The following is a 21,092-nucleotide window of genomic DNA, read 5'->3' on the forward strand; positions in this document are numbered from 1 at the left end:
TAAATCAGATTTACATTGATGCTACCATCATTGCTACAGCATAGCTACAGTCTGAAATCAGACGGGAGTAGCCAGAGAAAATACAGACACCAACGTCAACTACTAATTACACCTCATAAAACATTTCAGAAAAACATATGGTGGATAGCTAATGAAAGACAGATATCGTGTGAATAGAGCCAATATTTCCGATTTTTGAAGTGTTTTACAGCAAAAACACAATATATCGTTATATTAGCTAACAACATAAGCTAGCATACGGCAGCATTGATTCTAGTCAAGCGCTAGCGTAGCACAGTTAGCACAGTTAGCATAGCACAGTTCGACAGAGATATGAAAAAGCATCCCAAATTGGGTCCTTATCTTTGTTGATATTCCATCAGAATGTTGTAACGGGGTCCAATGTCCAGTACAGTCTTTAGTTGGGTTCCAGAACGAAATATTTCCCTCTTTGGTTAGCAAGCACCACGGCTGTGCGGCGCTAATCTTTCTGTCTTCAAAAAATTCTTCCAAAACATCACGTCTAAAGTCCAGAATAAATTGCAATAATATAATTAAAGTATATTGAAAAAACATACTTTAGGATGATTTTGTGACATGTATCAAATAATATCGTAGCAAGAGATCATATTCACCATTATCGAGCTTCTTCCAGGAGCCGAGTCCAAATTCTGCGTCCCGCCCGGAATTTTTTTTTAACTGCGCAGGTCTCACAAGAAGGTGTGGTATTCAGTCCATGGACGAGATATTCGACTGCTTTCAACTCTCACTTCCGCATTACACCCAGATGAAGGCGTATGACGTGTTTCTACGGTCCTAAGTGTCATGCCCTTTTATAGACAAGGTCTTAAAGAGACACATCGCATTTTGGAAATCTCAATTCGGCTGGGAAAATGGCTGTAAAAATAGTTCTGTTCGACTTAGAGAAATAATTCAAACCTTTTTAGAAACTATAGACTGTTATCTATCCAACAGTAGTAAATATATGCATATTGTAAAATCAAAAATTTCTTAAGAGGCCGTTTGAAAATGTGCACATATTTTCCAGTTTTTTCAATATTCACCCTGCAGCCTGAAGAAGTTAACAAGTAACATAATAAGTTGTATGGATTCACTCTGTGTGCAATACGTGTTAAGCATGATTTTTGAATGACTACCTCATCTCTGTACCCCACACATACAATTATCTGTAATGTCCCTCAGCTGAGCAGTGAATTTAAAACACATATTTTTTCCAATGCAAAGCGTTACGTTTGGGGCAAATCCAACACATCACATTTTCAAGCATGGTGGTGGCTGCATCAGGTTATTTGTATGCTTGTCAAGGACTAGGGAGTAAAAAAAAAAAGCTACAGAATAGAGCTAAGCACAGGCTAAATCCTAGAGGAAAACCTGGTTCAGTCTGCTTTCCAACAGACATTGGGAGAGAAATTCACTTTCAGCAGGACAATAACCTAAAACACAAGGCCAAATATACACTGGAGTTGCTTACCAAGACGACATTGAATGTTCCTGTAATCGCCTACAGTTGGAACTTAAATCAGCTTGAAAATCTATGACAAGACTTGAAAATCGCTGTCTAGCAATGATCAACAACCAACTTGACAGAGCTTGAAGAATTAAAAAAAGAATAACGTGCAAATATTGTACAATCCAGGTGTGCAAAGCTCTTTTTTTTAATTTATTTTTTATTTAACCTTTATTTATTTAACCAGGTAGGCTAGTTGAGAACAAGTTCTCATTTGCAACTGCGACCTGGCCAAGATAAAGCATAGCAGTGTGAACAGACAACAACACAGAGTTACACATGGAGTAAACAATAAACAAGTCAATAACATGGTAGAAAAAAAGAGAATCTATATACAATGTGTGCAAAAGGCATGAGGTAGGCAATAAATCGAATAATTACAATTTAGCAGATTAACAGTGGAGTGATAAATCATCAGATGATCATGTGCAAGAAGAGATACTGGTGTGCAAAAGAGCAGAAAAGTAAATAAATAAAAGCAGTATGGGGGGTGAGGTAGGTAAATTGGGTGGGTAGTTTACAGATGGACTATGTACAGCTGCAGCGATCGGTTAGCTGCTCGGATAGCAGATTTTTAAAGTTGTTGAGGGAGATAAAAGTCTCCAACTTCAGAGATTTTTGCAATTCGTTCCAGTCGCAGGCAGCAGAGAACTGGAAGGAAAGGCGTCCAAATGAGGTTTTGGCTTTAGGGATGATCAGTGAGATACACCTGCTGGAGCACGTGCTACGGGTGGGTGTAGCCATCGTGACAAGTGAACTGAGATAAGGCGGCACTTTACCTAGCATAGCCTTGTAGATGACCTGGAGCCAGTGGGTCTGACGACGAACATGTAGCGAGGGCCAGCCAACTAGGGCATACAGGTCGCAGTGGTGGGTCGTATAAGGTGCTTTAGTAACAAAACGGATGGCACTGTGATAAACTGCATCCAGTTTGCTGAGTAGAGTATTGGAAGCTATTTTGTAGATGACATCGCCGAAGTCGAGGATCGGTAGGATAGTCAGTTTTACTAGGGTAAGTTTGGCGGCGTGAGTGAAGGAGGCTTTGTTGCGGAATAGAAAGCCGACTCTAGATTTGATTTTGGATTGGAGATGTTTGATATGAGTCTGGAAGGAGAGTTTGCAGTCTAGCCAGACACCTAGGTACTTATAGATGTCCACATATTCTAGGTCGGAACCGTCCAGGGTGGTGATGCTAGTCGGGCGTGCGGGTGCAGGCAGCGAATGGTTGAAAAGCATGCATTTGGTTTTACTAGCGTTTAAGAGCAGTTGGAGGCCACGGAAGGAGTGTTGTATGGCATTGAAGCTCGTTTGGAGGTTAGATAGCACAGTGTCCAAGGAAGGGCCGGAAGTATACAGAATGGTGTCGTCTGCGTAGAGGTGGATCAGGGAATCGCCCGCAGCAAGAGCAACATCATTGATGTATACAGAGAAAAGAGTCGGCCCGAGAATTGAACCCTGTGGTACCCCCATAGAGACTGTCAGAGGACCGGACAACATGCCCTCCAATTTGACACACTGAACTCTGTCTGCAAAGTAGTTGGTGAACCAGGCAAGGCAGTCATTAGAAAAACCGAGGCTATTGAGTCTGCCGATAAGAATACGGTGATTGACAGAGTCGAAAGCCTTGGCCAGGTCGATGAAGACGGCTGCACAGTAATGTCTTTTATCGATGGCGGTTATGATATCGTTTAGTACCTTGAGCGTGGCTGAGGTGCACCCGTGACCGGCTCGGAAACCGGATTGCACAGCGGAGAAGGTACGGTGGGATTCGAGATGGTCAGTGATCTGTTTGTTGACTTGGCTTTCGAAGACCTTAGATAGGCAGGGCAGGATGGATATAGGTCTGTAACAGTTTGGGTCCAGGGTGTCTCCCCCTTTGAAGAGGGGGATGACCGCGGCAGCTTTCCAATCCTTGGGGATCTCAGATGATACGAAGGAGAGGTTGAACAGGCTGGTAATAGGGGGTGCGACAATGGCGGCGGACAGTTTCAGAAATAGGGGGTCCAGATTGTCAAGCCCAGCTGATTTGTATGGGTCCAGGTTTTCCATCTCTTTCAGAACATCTGCTATCTGGATATGGGTAAAGGAGAAACTGGGGAGGCTTGGGCGAGTAGCAGCGGGGGAGGCGGGGCTGTTGGCCAAGGTTGGAGTCGCCAGGAGGAAGGCATGGCCAGCCATTGAGAAATGTTTGTTGAAGTTTTCGATTATCACGGACTTATCAGTGGTGACCGTGTTACCTAGCCTCAGTGCAGTGGGCAGCTGGGAGGAGGTGCTCTTGTTTTCCATGGACTTTACAGTATCCCAGAACATTTTGGAGTTAGAGCTACAGGATGCAAATTTCTGCTTGAAAAAGCTGGCCTTTGCTTTCCTGACTGACTGCGTGTATTGGTTCCTGACTTCCCTGAACAGTTGCATATCGCGGGGGCTCTTCGATGCTATTGCAGTTCGCCACAGGATGTTTTTGTGCTGGTCGAGGGCAGTCAGGTCTGGAGTGAACCAAGGGCTATATCTGTTCTTGGTTCTGCATTTTTTGAACGGAGCATGCTTGTCTAATATGGTGAGGAAGTAACTTTTAAAGAATGACCAGGCATCCACAACTGACGGGATGAGGTCAATATCCTTCCAGGGTACCCGGGCCAGGTCGATTAGAAAGGCCTGCTCGCAGAAGTGTTTTAGGGAGCGTTTGACAGTGATGAGGGGTGGTCGTTTGACCGCGGACCCGTGGCGGATACAGGCAATGAGGCAGTGATCGCTGAGATCTTGATTGAAGACAGCAGAGGTGTATTTGGAGGGCAAGTTGGTCAGGATAATGTCTATTAGGGTGCCCATGTTTACGGATTTAGGGTTGTACCTGGTGGGTTCCTTGATGATTTGTGTGAGATTGAGGGCATCAAGCTTAGATTGTAGGACTGCCGGGGTGTTAAGCATATCCCAGTTTAGGTCACCTAACAGAACAAACTCTGAAGCTAGATGGGGAGTGATCAATTCACAGATGGTGTCCAGGGCACAGCTGGGAGCTGAGGGGGGTCGGTAGCAGGCGGCAACAGTGAGAGACTTATTTCTGGAGAGATTAATTTTTAAAATTAGAAGTTCGAACTGTTTGGGCATAGACCTGGAAAGTATGACAGAACTTTGCAGGCTATCTCTGCAGTAGATTGCAACTCCTCCCCCTTTGGCAGTTCTATCTTGACGGAAAGTGTTATAGTTGGGTATGGAAATCTCAGAATTTTTGGTGGCCTTCCTAAGCCAGGATTCGGACACGGCAAGGACATCAGGGTTGGCAGAGTGTGCTAAAGCGGTGAGTAAGGCAAACTTAGGGAGGAGGCTCCTGATGTTGACATGCATGAGGCCAAGGCTTTTTCGATCACAGAAGTCAACAAATGAGGGTGACTGGGGACATGCAGGGCCTGGGTTTACCTCCACATCACCCGAGGAACAGAGGAGTAGTAGGATGAGGGTGCGGCTAAAGGCTATCAAAACTGGTTGCCTAGAGCGTTGGGGACAAGGAATAAAAGGAGCAGATTTATGGGCGTGGTAGAATAGATTCTGGGCATAATGTGCAGACCGGGGTATGGTGGGGCACGGGTACAGCGGAGGCAAGCCCAGGCACTGGGTGATGATAAGAGAGGTTGTATCTCTGGACATGCTGGTCTCAATGGGTGAGGTCACCGCGTGTGTGGGGGGTGGGACAAAGGAGGTATCAGAGGTACGGAGAGTGGAACTACGGGGTCCATTGCAAACCAAAACAATGATAACTAGCCTGAACAACAGTATGCAAGGCATATTGATATTTGAGAGAGACATACAATAAGGCATAAAGTGATTGCAGGTCTTGATTGGGAGAGCTAGCTAAAACAACAGGTGAGATAACAGCAGCTAGTCAGCTAACACAGCAACAGCAGGTAAAAATGGCGACGACTAGGCAGAGAGGGTCGGATTAACTACACACAGATCCTGAGTTAAAGCACAGAGCCGACAGACAAAACACAAATAAACAGAATGGAGTACCGTGAATTAATGGACAGTCAAGCAGGCATCAGCTATGTAGCCAAGTGATCATAGTGTCCAGGGGGCAGCCGTAGATGGAGCAGGGAGGCCTCCACTAAGCTAGCACGCGGCGTTTAAAGTTAGTAGCCCGGGGGGTGGTCTGCTCAGACGGAGGTGGTCTGCTCAGACGGAGGCCGGTTGAGGGCACAGCGGATGGGGTATTCGTCTGCAGACCAGACGTGGTCGTGTCGACAGAGAATCCAAGCCGGATGGCGATGGCGAAAGAGAGGTTGTAATTGTAGAATTGTGTTTGCTAACTGGTGCTAGCTTCGTGGCAGTGGCGCTAGCTGCAAGCTAGCTGTGAGGATCAGAAGTAGTGGCTCAGGGATTACGGCAGGAATCCGGCGTTGTTGTCGAGAGACAGTCCGATGCTGGTAAATTGGTGAGTAATATCCAGGCTAATAACAGGGCTGGTGTCTGTGCAGAAGGTAAAAGCTGCTAGCAGCGGCAAAAAAATGGCTAAATTAGCTTGTAGCTGATTAGCTGGTTAGCTACTGGAGGTTCTTGAAAGTGTTCCAAAGTTAAAAAATAATAGCGATTCCGTATCACATTGGGTGAGGTAGGTTACCGGAAGGTATAATCGAATTAAAAATCGAAAAGAGATAGAAAAAAAAAATGTTAAAATATATACAAGAAATACGAAAAAATACAAACGTACACGAGAGGACTAACGAAGCACGTCTACACTGCTACGCCACCAGTGGATTCCAGTCTTAGAAACTTACCCAGAAAGACTAATATCTGTCATCGCTGCAAAAGGTGATTCTAGCATGTATTGACTCAGGGGTGTGAATACTTAAGTAAATTCGATATCTGAATTTAATTTTTAATGCATTTGCAAAAATGTCTAAAAACATGTTTTCACTTTTCCATTATGGGGTATTGTGTGTAGATGGGTGAGAGAAAAACATATTTAATCCACTTTGAATTCAGGCTGTAACACAACAACATGTGGAATAAGTCAAGGGGTATGAATACTTTCTGAAGGCTCTGTACACACTTTCACAGGCAAACTGCATGAAGAGTTTGTAATGAATGTGTTCCACTAGTTTGTAATCTATCTCCTGCACTAGGATCTCCAAAGGAAAGATTAACCATGTCCAGCCTGTGATCCATGGTGACTGTTTCAGTGTTGCTATGAGACAGAGATTAGGCAGTTAATTACATACCAAATCTGCTTTTTTACACACTAACACCCTCAGAGATTTGTACCCAGATCAAACTTACCCGTTTGGGTAAAATGACAGCAGCGCCACACTTGAGCACCCTCCATTAAAGAGGAAAACATGTTTGAGGTAATTAATGCAGCGGTTGTTGGATAGGAAGTAATGAACAAAATACAGAGAACAAATCTTGCCAGGTTTCATTAGTTAATAGCCTTTAATTTAATTAATTAATACCCTTGTATAATCTGAGTCGATATTCACGTAATAATAAGGATTTCCCCTTGACCACGCCCACAAACTGGGGAACCCCCCCCCAAATATCCTATTGACCCCCAGTGTAAAAGAGACAACTTCAATGTCCATTTTTGTTATACAGACATAACACAAGTTGCTGAAAAGTTGCTGTGTTGTTTAATGTAAAAAAATATAAAAAATCCTGACCTACGGTTTGCAATGCTCCCACGTTTGGAAATAGAGCTTGTTTAGTACAGTCCATTTGTAACTCCACTCACTGCTTGTAGCTGTATAGTCTGTTTGTGGTGTTGGTTTTGGCTAGCTTAATGACTTGTTACGGTCGGTAGCTAGCCAGCACTCACTCACGTGGCTGCTAGCAGCGTCATGTAAAGGGCCATGAGGGAAGCCCTACAATATTAAGTTTTCGAAGTAACGTTAGTGAGAATACTCTGGAGCAGGCATTGTTGAAAAGTCATCTTTAGACATGTTGTACTTTTCTTAAATGTAGTTTTGTAATTTACGTTTTTGTAAATGTTGTTTTTGCTGTGAGCCAATGGGCTAACCTAGGAAAACGCAGGTTGTTTTTCCCACAGGCAGGCTGGGCCGTGACGATCTATCTATTACCGACTGGCAGTGGTGTAAAGTACATAAGCAAAAATACTTTGAAGTACTACTTAAGTCGTTTTTGAGGGTATCTGTAGTTTACTTTACTATTTATATTTTTGGCAACTTTTACTTCAATACATTCCTAAAGAAAATTATATACTTTTACCTCTTTTAACTACATTTTCCCTGACACCCAAAAGTACTCGTTACATTTTTACAGGAAAATGGTCCAAGTCACACACTTATCAAGAGAACATCCCTGGTCATCCCTACTGCCTCTGATCTGAATGACTCACTAAACACAAATGCTTTGTTTGTAAATTATGTCTGAGTGTTGGAGTGTGCCCGTCAATAAAAAAAAACAAGTACATTTTGCCGTCTGGTTTGCTTAAGAAAAGGAATTTGAAATGGTTTATATTTTTACTTGTGATACTTAAGTACATTTTAGCAATTCCATTTACTTTTGATACTTAACTATATTTAAAACCGAAGAATTTTAGTAGTAGAATTTTAGTAGTAAGCAGTATTTTGCTGGGTGACTTTCACTTTTACTTGAGTCATTTTCGATTATGGTTTACTCAAGTATGACAAGTCAGTACTTTTTCCACGAATGCCAACTGGGACTATCTCAAGATAGATGACCTCAATTTCGAACTGAACAGAATATTGGTAATCTGCTCACTATTTGACAAAGTGTAGTGTGTTGGTGTGTTGTATACATACAGTAGATACTGGACCACAGTACTCTAGGTGAGATAAAGGATGAGTCGACAGTTCCTTGTTTCTGGCAGTGATACTGAGCACTCACCGGGCTGGACTACCTTCAGAGAAAAGAGTGGTGAGTGTCCGGGATCTGAACCTGACCGGAGCACCCACTCTGGGACTGAGCTAAGTAGAGAGCCTAGGTGTAGCCTAGCATTGATCCTAGCACTCAGGCCAGGGTTTATTACATTGACAGTCAAGTAATATGCTTGACAGTGGATTGTGTCATTTGCTAACACAACTGGAGACACCTCCTCATCAGCTAGCAAAAGAGTGTACATGAGCAGTTGCTAACTAACTGTAAGTAACTTTGGCTAGCTAACAGAGATGCTAGTTCTTGGTCCCAAGAAACAAAGAGATCTTCTGTTGGATCTGACAATTAATCTTGATGGTTGTACAGTCATCTCTAATAAAACTGTGAAGGACCTCGGCGTTACTCTGGACCCTGATTTCTCTTTTGATGAACATATCAAGAATATTTCAAGGACAGCTTTTTTCGATCTTCGTAAAATTGCAAAAATGTTCGCCTAAAATGACATACCAAAATCTAACCTTCCTCTGGCTCAGGCCCTGTAGCAAGGAAATGCAATTTCCAATTTTCTTGGTACCATTTCAAAGGAAACACTTTGACGTTTGTGTAAATGTGAAAAGAATGTAGGAGAATATAACACAATATATCTGGTAAAAGATAATACAAAAAAAAAAAAAACATTATTTTGTATTTTATTGTATCATCATCTTTGAAATACAAGAGAAAGGCCATAATGTATTATTCCAGCCAGGCTGCAATTTTGATTTTGGCCACTAGATGGCATCAGTGTATGTGCGACGTGTTAGCTTGATCCAATGAATCATTGTATTTCTGTTCAAAATGTTGTATCAAGACTGCCCAAATGTGCCTAATTTGTTTATTAATAACTTTTCATGTTCAGAATTGTGCACTCTCCTCAAACAATAGCAAGGTATTATTTCACTGTAATAGCTACTATAAATTGCACAGTGCAGTTAGAATAACAAGATTTGAACCTTTCTGACAATATCAGATGTCCTAGGAAATTTCCTATGTCCTAGGAAATTTTCTTGATAGTTACAACCTCATGCTAATCGCATAAACCTATGTTAGCTCAACCATCCCGTGGAAGGGACACCAAGCCCGAAGAAGTTTAAAAAATGTATCATATTACTCCAGTGCTAGCTTCTCTACACTGGCTTCCTGTTAAGGCTAGGGCTAATTTCAAGGTTTTACTGCTAACCTACAAAGCAATACATGGGCTTGCTCCTACCTATCTTTCCGAATTGGTCCTGCCACACATACATACACGTACGCTACAGTCACAAGATGCAGGCCTCCTTATTGTCCCTAGAATTTCTAAGCAAACAGCTGGAGGCAGGGCTTTCTCCTATAGAGCTCCATTTTGATGGAATGGTCTGCCTATCCATGTGAGAGACGCAGACTGGGTCTCGACCTTTAAGTCATTATTTAAGACTCATCTCTTCAGTAGGCTCTATGATTCAGTGTAGTCTGGCCCAGGGGTGTGAAGGTGAACGGAAAGGCACTGGAGCGACGTACCACCCTTGCTGTCTCTGCCTGGCTCTATGATTCAGTGTAGTCTGGCCCAGGGGTGTGAAGGTGAACGGAAAGGCACTGGAGCGACGTACCACCCTTGCTGTCTCTGCCTGGCCGGTTCCCCTCTCTACACTGGGATACTCTGTCTCTAACCCTATTACGGGGGCTGAGTGGGCCTTCTGGTGCTCTTCCATGCCGCCCCTAGGATGGGGTGCGTCACTTGAGTGGGTTGAGTCACTGACGTGATCTTCCTGTCCGGGTTGGCACCCCCCTCGGATTCGTGTCGTTGGGGAGATCTTTGTGGGCTATACTCGGCCTTGTCTCAGGGTAGTAGGCTGGTGGTGTGGGGGCTGTGCTTTGGCAAAATGGGTGGGGTTTTATCCTGCCTGTTTGGCCCTGTCCGGGGGTATCGTTGGACAGGGCCACAGTGTCTCCCGACCCCTCCTGTCTCAGCCTCCAGTATTTATGCAGCAATAGTTTGTGTCGGGGGGCTGTCTATTATATCTGGAGTATTTATTCTCTCTTATCCGGTGTCCTTTGTGAATTTAAGTATACTCCCTCTAATTCTCTCTCTTTCTCTTTCTCCTTCTCTCTCTCTTTCTCTCTCTCTTCTCTCGGAGGAACTGAGCCCTAGGATCATGTCTCAGGACTACCTGGCCTGATGACTCCTTGCTGTCCCCAGTCTGCCTGGTTAAGCTGCTGCTCCAGTTTCAACTGTTCTGCCTGCTGCTATGGAGCCCTGACCTGTTCACTGGACCTTGTCCCAGACCTGCTGTTTTGGACTCTCTCTCTACCGCACCTGCTGTATCTAACTCTGAATGATCGGCTATGACAAACCAACATTTACTCGTGAGGTGCTGACCTGTTGCAACCTCTACAACCATTGTGATTTTCATTATCTGACCCTGCTGGTCATGACTACTCTGGACGGTTCTGATCTAGAATATGTGGACAACTACAAACACCTAGGTGTTTGGTTAGACTGTAAACTCTCTTTCCAGACTCACATTAAGCATCTCCAATCCAAAATTAAATCTAGAATCGGCTTCCTATTCCGCAAACAAAGCAACTACAAATACCTGGATCATCCTTCACTCATGCTGCCAAACATACCCTCGTAAAACTGACCATCCTACCGATCCTCGACATCGGCGATGTCATTTACGAATTAGCCTCCAACACTCTACTCAAAACATTGGATGCTGGCTCCAGGTCATCTACAAGTCTTTGCTAGGTAAAGCCCCGCCTTATCTCAGTTCACTGGTCTACATAGCAGCACCCTCCCGCTGCACTCGCTCCAGCAGGTATATTTCACTGGTCACCCCCAAAGCCAATTTCTCTTTGGGCCGCCTAGCCTTCCAGTTCTCTGCTGCCAATGACTGGAACAAACTGTAAAAATCGCTGAAGAAGGAGACTCTTATCTCCCTCACTAGCTTCAAGCACCAGCTGTCAGAGCAGCTCACAGATCATTGCACCTGTACATAACCCATCTCTAAATAGCCCATCCAACTACCTCATCCCCATACTGTATTTATTTATTTATTTTGCTCCTTTGCACCCCAGTATCTCTACTTGCACATTCATCTTCTATCACTCCAGTGTTTAATTGCTATATCATAATTACCTCGCCACTATGGCCTATTTTATTGACTTACCTCCCTTATCTTACCTCATCTGCACACACTGTATATATACTTTTTTTCTACTGTATTATTGACTGTATGTTTGTTTATTCCATGTGTAACTCTGTGTTGTTGTATGTGTCGAACTGCTTTGCTTTATCTTGGCCAGGTGGCAGTTGTAAAGGAGAACTGGTTCTCAACTAGCCTACCTGGTTAAATAAAGGTGAAATAAAAATAAATAAATAAATCTATGAATGTTTGAACTTCTTGGCCATGTTCTGTCATAATCTCCACCCGGCACAGCCAGAAGAGGACTGGCCATCCCTCAGAGCCTGGTTCCTCTCTAAGTTTCTTCCTAGGGAGTTTTTCCTAGCCACCGTGCATCTACGCCTGCATAGCTTGCTGTTTGGGTTTTAGGCTGGGTTTCTATACAGCACTTTGTCACATCGGCTGATGTAAAAAGGACTTCATAAATACATTTGATTCATTGATTAATTCACTATTTACAGCTAGTTAGCTACTGCATCTTTTTTTGCTACCAAATATACAGTGCATTCGGAAAGTATTCAGACCCCTTGAGTTTTTCCACATTTGTTACGTTACAGCCTTATTCTAAAATTGCTTAAATATTTTTTCCCCCTCATCAATCTACACACAATACCCCATAATGACAAAGCAAAAGCAGGTTAAGAAATGTTTGCAAATGTATTACAAATAAAAATCAAGCGGTCTGAATACTTTCCGAATGCACTGTATGCTGGCTTAAACTGGTAGGTTTAAATGGTGATGCCACTAATGTTCACATTTTGACATTTGTGACTTATCCACTTTCCAAGCACACAGGGTGATTAGACTAGCTCTTGGGCTAGTGTTTGTAGGCTAGTTCTAGCGTTTACCTTACTCCCTAGGCCTGTACAAGCTAAGACGTAGGCTAGTGTTAAGCCTGATTCAGAAGCTAGTGTTTAATACCCTAAAGACAACACCATAAACTCCACAAACAAGTAGTTGAAGAAAAAAGGAGGGAGATAAGGATGTCACATAAACAACTAAATCACATTTAAACTATACTTCACCAGATGATTAGAATATGTGAATAATTGTAGAAAAAGTAAAAGACCAACCTCTGCTTGCTTGCGCCACATGTCCAGGTTCTTGCGTTGAGCTTTGGAGAAATGGTCCCATGCCTTTTGTTTGGAAGCAGCGTGGAATACAGACACAATCTGCTCAACTGTGGCAGGGGATGCAGGGGCCAGTTTACCGTCCAGAGTGAGAGAGGGAAGGAGCAGAGGAGTGAGAAAGTGGAATCAGGTAGGAAGGCACTTCATGTTGATGAGTTTTCAATGTTCTATTCTGCTCTATAGTACAGTCTGTTCTGGGTCAGTTACTAGAGTGGGGGAGTTGGGATGGGGTGGAGAAGGAACCCACCATATCTCAAGGTGACCACAGAGCGCCCAACCTAAAACACAAGACGGTGCTGAAAGCTACAGGAGGACCAGACTAATACCAGCAGGCTCCTGTCTATTTCACTTGCTGTGGCAATTTAAACATATGTTTCCCATGCCAATGAAGCCCATTAAATTGAATCGAATAGAATTGAGAGAAAGAGAAAGAGGGAAACGAGCAGGAGAGAGAGAGAGAGAGAGAGAGAGCGAGAGAGAGAAAAACTGCTTTAATTCAGGGCTGGAGGAGGAGGAGGTAGAAGGGCTGCTGAGAGACATTTGTCTGTTTATGACTCCATCACACCTTTGACAGACAACTAGGGTTAGTCTTAAAGGTCCAATGCAGACATTGTTACAGTTACTTACTAGAATTGTTTTCAATTAAAATGCTCAAAAATAAACAAGGGGGCAGTATTTTCACTTTTGAATGAATAGTGTGCCCAGAGTGAACTGCCTCCTACTCAGTCCCAGATGCTAATATATGCATATTATTGTTAGTATTGGATAGAGAACACTCTGAAGTTTCTAAAACTGTTTGAATGATGTCTGTGAGTATAACATAACTCATATGGCAGGCAAAAACCTGAGAAAAAATCCAAACAGGAAGTGGGAAATCTGAGGTTGTAGTTTTTGAACTCACCCCTATCGAATACACAGTGGGATATGGGTTATTTTGCACTTCCTAAGGCTTCCACTAGATGTTTAGAACGTGGTTTCAGGCTTCTCATGTGAAGGGGGGCCGGATGGGAGCTGTTTTACTAAGTGGTCTACCTACAGCCTCGTTCTCAGTCACGCGCTTTCACTTGAGAGGTTGCTCTCGTTCCAGTGCATTTCTACAGACAATGGAATTCTCCGGTTGGAACATTATTGAACTTTTATGATAAAAACATCCTAAAGATTGATTCTATACTTAGTTTGACAAGTTTCTTCGACCTGTAATATAACTTTTTGAACGTTTCGTCCTAATGGACCAGATTGCGCTTTTGGATTGTTTACCAAATGCCCCAACAAAAGAAGCTATTGGACATAAATGGACATAAATGATGGACATTATCGAACAAAACAAGCATCTATTGTGGAACTGCGATTCCTGGGAGTGCATTCTGATGAAGATCATCAAAGGTAAGTGAATATTTCTAATGCTATTTACGAATAATGTTGACTACCCAACATGGCGGATATTTCTCTGGCTGGTTTGGGCTCTGAGCGCCGTTCTCAGATTATGCTTTTTCCGTAAAGTCTTTTTTAAAATCTGACACAGCGGTTGCATTAACCTTTCACGAGCCTCAACCCCGGATCCGGGAGCACCCCCCCCCCACACAATTAAATAGTAGCATCTAAATATCATTAAATCACAAGTCCAAGACACCTAATGAAAGATACAGATCTTGTGAATAAAGCCACCATTTCAGATTTTTTAAATGTTTTACAGGGAAGATACAATTTGTAAATCTATTAGCTAAACACGTTAGCAAAAGACACCATTTTTCTTTGTCCACAATTTTTTCTCTCCACCAGTAGCTATCACCAATTCGGCTAAACTAAGATATTGATAGCCACTAACCAAGAAAAAACCTCATCAGATGACAGTCTGATAACATATTTATGGTATAGGATAGGTTTTGTTAGAAAAATTTGCATATTTCAGGTATAAATCATAGTTTGCCATTGCAGCCACCATCACAAATCTCACCAAAGCGACTAGAATTACTACAGAGAGCAACGTGTTTTACCAATTTACTCATCATAAAACATTTCTTAAAAATACACAGCACATAGCAATGGAAAGACACAGATCTTGTGAATTCAGACAATATTTCAGATGTTCTAAGTGTTTTACAGCGAAAACACAATAAATCTTTATATTAGCATACCACATATGCAAACGTTACCCGACCATTGATTCAAGCCAAAGAGAGCGATATCGTTATCATCGCCAAAATATATTAATTTTTTCACTAACCTTCTCAGAATTCTTCCGATGACACTCCTGTAACATCATATTACAACATACATATAGAGTTTGTTCGAAAATGTGCATATTTAGCCATAAAAAAAACGTGGCTATACAATGACAATACTAGCAAAACTAGCCTGAAAATGTTGGTCGCCATCTTTCACAGTGATCTTGTCTCATGGATATCTATTCATAAACTTGACTAAAAAAATATAAGTTGGACAGCTATCGAAAGACAAATTAGTTCTTAATGCAATCGCTGAATTACATTTCTAAAATTATCCTTACTGTGCAATACAGGGTTCGCCAAGCGTAGCTATACCAAACAAAATGGCGGAATATGCGTTTAAAATTTTTCGACAGAACAACGATTTATCATCTTAAATATTTCTTACTATGAGGTGATCTTCCATCAGAATCTTGGGCAATGTATCCTTTCTTGGGTCTAATCTTCTTTTGGTCGAAAGATGCCCTCTGTCCGTCGAAATGCCCACTAACGTTCGACCGGGACCCCGAAACGTGCCCGGCTCTTCAAAGAGCATCACATAGAAATGCCTCAAAATCGCACTAAACGGATATAAATTGCTATAAAACGATTTAAATTAACTACCTTATGATGTTTCTAACACCTACAACGAGTAAAAAGATGACCGACGCATTATTACTGGCTAAACAAAGGCTTGGAAAAAGGCCAGTCAGATATCCTTCTTGCGTTGAGCGCAGAGTCCAAAAGAACGCTACTTCCGGTATTTGGTGATTTATAGAGGCCATGATTGCGCAATCGACTCCATTCAAATTGTCACCACTTACTGACATCTAGAGGAAGGCGTGGGCAGTGTTTGTATCCTCATAGGATTTACAGTGGCTTTAAAACTGATCTGGAACCAGAGGCCAAGAGTTCTGAAAACTCACTCACTGGGAGGAAAAGTGCTGTAGAATGAGTTCTGTTCCACTCAGAGACATAATTCAAACGGCTATAGAAACTAGAGAGTGTTTTCTATCCAATAATAACAATAATATGCATATTGTACGAGCAAGAATTGAGTACTAGGCAGTTTAATCTGTAGAGCAAATTATGCTAATGCGAAACAGCACCCCCTATATTCTCAAAGAAGTGGATCTGAAGTTTCATGTATAATATTAGCTGTATTTTAATCAACATTTATTATGAGTATTTCTGTGAATTCATGTGGCTCTCTGCAATATCACTGCATGTTTTGGAACTACTTAATCTAACACGCCAATGTAAACTAAGATGTCTGGATATAAATATGAACTTTACCGAACAAAACATACATGTATTGTGTAACATGAAGTCCTATGAGTGTCATCTGATGAAGATCATCAAAGGTTAGTGATTAATTTTATCTCTTTGTGCTTTTTGTGACTCCTCTCTTTGGCGGGAAAAATGTCTGGGTTTTTCTGTTACTTGGTGGTGACCTAACATAATCGTTTGTGGAGCTTTCGCTGTAAAGCATTTTTGAAATCAGACACTGTGGCTGGATTAACGAGAATTGTATCTTTAAAATGGTGCCTAATACTTGTATGTTTGAGAAATGTAATTTATGAGATTTCTGTTGATTTGTATTTGGCGCCCTGCAATTTTATTGGCTGTTGGCGAGGGGTTCTGCTAGGTTTTAATAGCTAAGAGCAATTCCTCAAGCAATAATTTTGCTAGTACTTGTATGGGAGTGGCCTGCTGGAGGTCATTTTGCAGGGCGCTGGCAGTGCACCTTCTTGCACAAAGGCGGAGGTTGCGGTCCTGCTGCTGGGTTGTTGCCCTCCTACGGCCTCCTCCACGTCTCCTGATGTACTGGCCTGTCTCCTGGTAGCGCCTCCATGCTCTGAACACTACGCTGACAGACACAGCAAACCTTTTTGCCACAGCTCGCATTGATGTGCCATCCTGGATGAACTACACTACCTGAGCCACTTGTGTGGGTTGTAGACTCCGTCTCATGCTACCACTAGAGTGAGAGCACCGCCAACATTCAAAAGTGACCAAAACATCAGCCAGGAAGCATAGGAACTGAGAAGTGGTCTGTGGTCACCACCTGCAGAATCACTCCTTTTTTGGGGGTGTCTTGCTAATTGCCTATAATTTCCACCTTTTGTCTATTCCATTTGCACAACAGCATGTGAAATGTATTGTCAATCAGTGTTGTTTCCTAAGTGGACAGTTTGATTTCACAGAAGTGTGATTGACTTGGAGTTACATTGTGTTGTTTAAGTGTTCCCTTTATTTTTTTGAACAGTGTATATAAAACACAGGAAATCAAATGTTCTACTAATTATCTGAGCGTTTGTGTGTGTGTAATTATCACTCACCTGTTGATGTCAATGGAGCAGCCACACATTCATAGATTGTACCAGGCAATAATTTCATACGGTCCCATATCAATAGCAAGGGCTGTACAATAACTCACAACACACAATAGATAACTTTATCAAGCATGAAGACTTCCCCGGTGTCACAGCAGCTGAAGATGGCAAACATCACTCAGAGGCAAAATGCTCCTTTGGTGTGTATGTGGACAGGCCATGTTGAGGGACTCTCTTTGTGTCAGAGGGGTCTTAATGAACCCCGGGGGAAGTGAATAAGGCCACCAGAGTTGTGGCCTCGGCAGATATTTAGAGAAGGAGGGAGAGAGGGAAGGAAGGAAGCAAGGAAATAAGGAAAGAGTGTGTCTAGATCAATAGTGGCTTCTCAGAATCATCTAATTTGATTGGAGAGATAGATGGGGAAGGCAGGGGAGAGCAAAGTGTACAAGGGTGTGGCCTCGCCTTTTTATGTATGTGTGTGAGTCAGAGAGATAGCTGATGGATAAGTGCATGTTCTTTGGTGTTATTTGCGGGGCTCCAGCTAGGGCTATGTGTGTGCACATGCCAGCATTTCTACTGTAAATGAGACCATTCACTTTCTGTCAAGCAGGTTCATCTCCTAGATGAAATATGCAGCGGCATGTAGACCGAGTGCCATCCACCAAACATGATGTATGCTGATCCAAATCCAACTGTGAAATGATTGTCATCTTCTATAAACATCCTTCTGAATGAAATATGAAGCAGGGCGTTGTGGTTCATAAATCCTTCAGCTGCGAATGCATCTCATTTAACTGAGAGGAGATTTCTGTTCTCTGACATTCATGAATAGAGCCTGTTTAAGTCCAAATGGCACCATATTCCCTATGCAGGGTGCTACTTTGACCAGGGCCCATATGTATAGTATAGTGCACTATAAAGGGAATTGGATGCCATTTGGGATGCATCCTCTGTTTGAATAACTTGCTTCAGAGCAGAAAGGAGCATTGTTAAGGGCTTTTTCTAAAGGTACCATTCAACATAAGGTGACAACTACCAATGCCAAATGGAGGAATGTGTGATATTACATTATATTGCATTTCGAAAAAGAAAGTCTATGGATTCCAATGTGCAGCTGTAAGAAGGTCTGGTAAATATGGATGGGGCTTTTGTTCACAGAACGACACTGTGAACCTGCCTCCCAGGACACCAAACTCTGTGTTTATATTTGTATGTGTGAAACTGCAGAGAAAGACAAACTCATGAATAAAACTAAGCGTTTGTGTGGATTATTGTGATGGAGGATGGTGGCCTTTAAAAGACAAGAAACGAAACGAGAGAGAGAGAGAACGAGAGAGAGAGAAAGAGAGAGAAAGAGAGAGAAAGAGAGAGAGAGGAGAGAGAAAGAGAGAGAAAGAGAGAGAGAGGAGAGAGAAAGAGAGAGAGAGAAAGAGAGAGAAAGAGAGAGAGAACGAGAGAGAGACGGAGAGAGAAAGAGAGAGAAAGAGAGAGAGAGTAGAGAGAGGGGGAGAGGAGAGACCAACTTTGCTCTTTCCAATATTTGTATTACTGTATAAACAGGAACCGATTATGTGGTATATCCAAATATCCATACTAACACAGTACTCAGTATGCACACTACTGTAAGTGGTGTATCACCAAAGATATCTGAACTCATACATGCTCTTAGCATTGGCAGTTGTGAATCATTAATATGACTCATTTCACTTCTTCCTTCAGTTCCAGTTGTTTTCATGTAGAGAGGTGTTACTTACTTTGATTCTATGGCTGAGTGGGTTCCTTCAGATGAGCTGTCCACAGACCAATACAGGCTTAAGTTAACCAGAGGAGTTTGGAGCCTACACAGTGTACCCCGGAGAGTGTTAGCTTTCTGATTGGCAAAAGCCAAAAGCCCTGTCCAGAAACAACCCCTAGCTCTTGTGGAGATCTGAAGGAATCACATAGGTATAATCAATATGGTCATACAGTAGCTCCATCTTGCAATCTTGATTGGCTGAGTGGAGTTTTCATTATGTGGCTTATAGCTTTCCAATCCCTACACAAGTGCCTTGAAGTTAGGGGCTAGGAGTTGTTATTGCATTCAGCCAATGTGACACAACCATAGGTGAACCTATTACTCCCTGGCCATGGACAATGGACATACATGTACATACACTGCTCAAAAAAATAAAGGGAACACTTAAACAACACAATGTAACTCCAAGTCAATCACACTTCTGTGAAATCAAACTGTCCACTTAGGAAGTAACACTGATTGACAATAAATTTCACATGCTGTTGTGCAAATGGAATAGACAACAGGTGGAAATTATAGGCAATTAGCAAGACACCCCCAATAAAGGAGTGGTTTTGCAGGTGGTGACCACAGACCACTTCTCAGTTCCTATGCTTCCTGGCTGATGTTTTGGTCACTTTTGAATGCTGGCGGTGCTTTCACTCTAGTGGTAGCATGAGACGGAGTCTACAACCCACACAAGTGGCTCAGGTAGTGCAGCTCATCCAGGATGGCACATCAATGCGAGCTGTGGCAAGAAGGTTTGCTGTGTCTGTCAGCGTAGTGTCCAGAGCATGGAGGTGCTACCAGGAGACAGGCCAGTGCATCAGGAGACGTGGAGGAGGCCGTAGGAGGGCAACAACCCAGCAGCAGGACCGCTACCTCCGCCTTTGTGCAAGAAGGAGCAGGAGGAGCACTGCCAGAGCCCTGCAAAATGACCTCCAGCAGGCCACAAATGTGCATGTGTCTGCTCAAACGGTCAGAAACAGACTCCATGAGGGTGGTATGAGGGCCCGACGTCCACAGGTGGGGGTTGTACCTACAGCCCAACACCGTGCAGGACGTTTGGCATTTGCCAGAGAACACCAAGATTGGCAAATTCGCCACTGGCGCACTGTGCTCTTCACAGATGAAAGCAGGTTCACACTGAGCACATGTGACAGACGTGACAGTATGGAGACGCCGTGGAGAACGTTCTGCTGCCTCCAACATTCTCCAGCATGACCGGTTTGTCCGGGGTCAGTCATGGTGTGGGGTGGCATTTCTTTGGGGGGCCGCACAGCCCTCCATGGGCTCGCCAGAGGTAGCCTGACTGCCATTAGGTACCGAGATGAGATCCTCAGACCCCTTGTGAGACCATATGCTGGTGCGGTTGGCCCTGGGTTCCTCCTAATGCAAGACAATGCTAGACCTCATGTGGCTGGAGTGTGTCAGCAGTTCCTGCAAGAGGAAGGCATTGATGCTATGGACTGGCCCGCCCGTTCCCCAGACCTGAATCCAATTGAGCACATCTGGGACATCATGTCTCGCTCCATCCACCAACGCCACGTTGCACCACAGACTGTCCAGGAGTTGGCCCTCAGGAGACCATCCGCCAACTCATCAGGAGCATGGCCAGGTGTTGTAGGGAGGTCATACAGGCACGTGGAGGCCACACACACTACTGAGCCTCATTTTGACTTGTTTTAAGGACATTACATCAAAGTTGGATCAGCCTGTAGTGTGGTTTTCCACTTTAATTTTGAGTGTGACTCCAAATCCAGACCTCCATGGGTTGATAAATTTGATTTCCATTGATAATTTTTGTGTGATTTTGTTGTCAGCACATTCAACTATGTAAAGAAAAAAGTATTTAATAAGAATATTTCATTCATTCAGATCTAGGATGTGTTATTTTAGTGTTCGCTTAATTTTTTTGAGCAGTGTATAATCTACCAATGTGGGAAAAGACAGCTTTAGAAACAAACACATGAACCTACCTTCTTTATCCACTATCAACCCTTCCTGAAACATACTGGTGAAACACAGCATGCTTTTATTTTACTGTCATTCTGTATGTCTGTTATGT

The 21,092-nt window shown here is 43.0% G+C and overlaps 1 protein-coding gene across 2 annotated transcripts in view; it reads right to left on the reverse strand.

The window, feature by feature from the left end:
• LOC129858184 (ecto-NOX disulfide-thiol exchanger 2-like) overlaps positions 1–21,092 on the reverse strand; it is a 419,543-nt gene that overhangs the window by 90,719 nt on the left and 307,732 nt on the right. For both annotated transcript variants that reach the window (XM_055927210.1, XM_055927211.1), the window contains one exon: positions 12,654–12,760. In XM_055927210.1, the coding sequence (XP_055783185.1) occupies positions 12,654–12,760 (107 nt within the window). The remainder of the gene's footprint in view (positions 1–12,653; positions 12,761–21,092) is intronic.

This window comes from Salvelinus fontinalis, chromosome 6, assembly GCF_029448725.1.
Source record: "Salvelinus fontinalis isolate EN_2023a chromosome 6, ASM2944872v1, whole genome shotgun sequence".
Lineage (NCBI taxonomy): Eukaryota > Metazoa > Chordata > Actinopteri > Salmoniformes > Salmonidae > Salvelinus > Salvelinus fontinalis.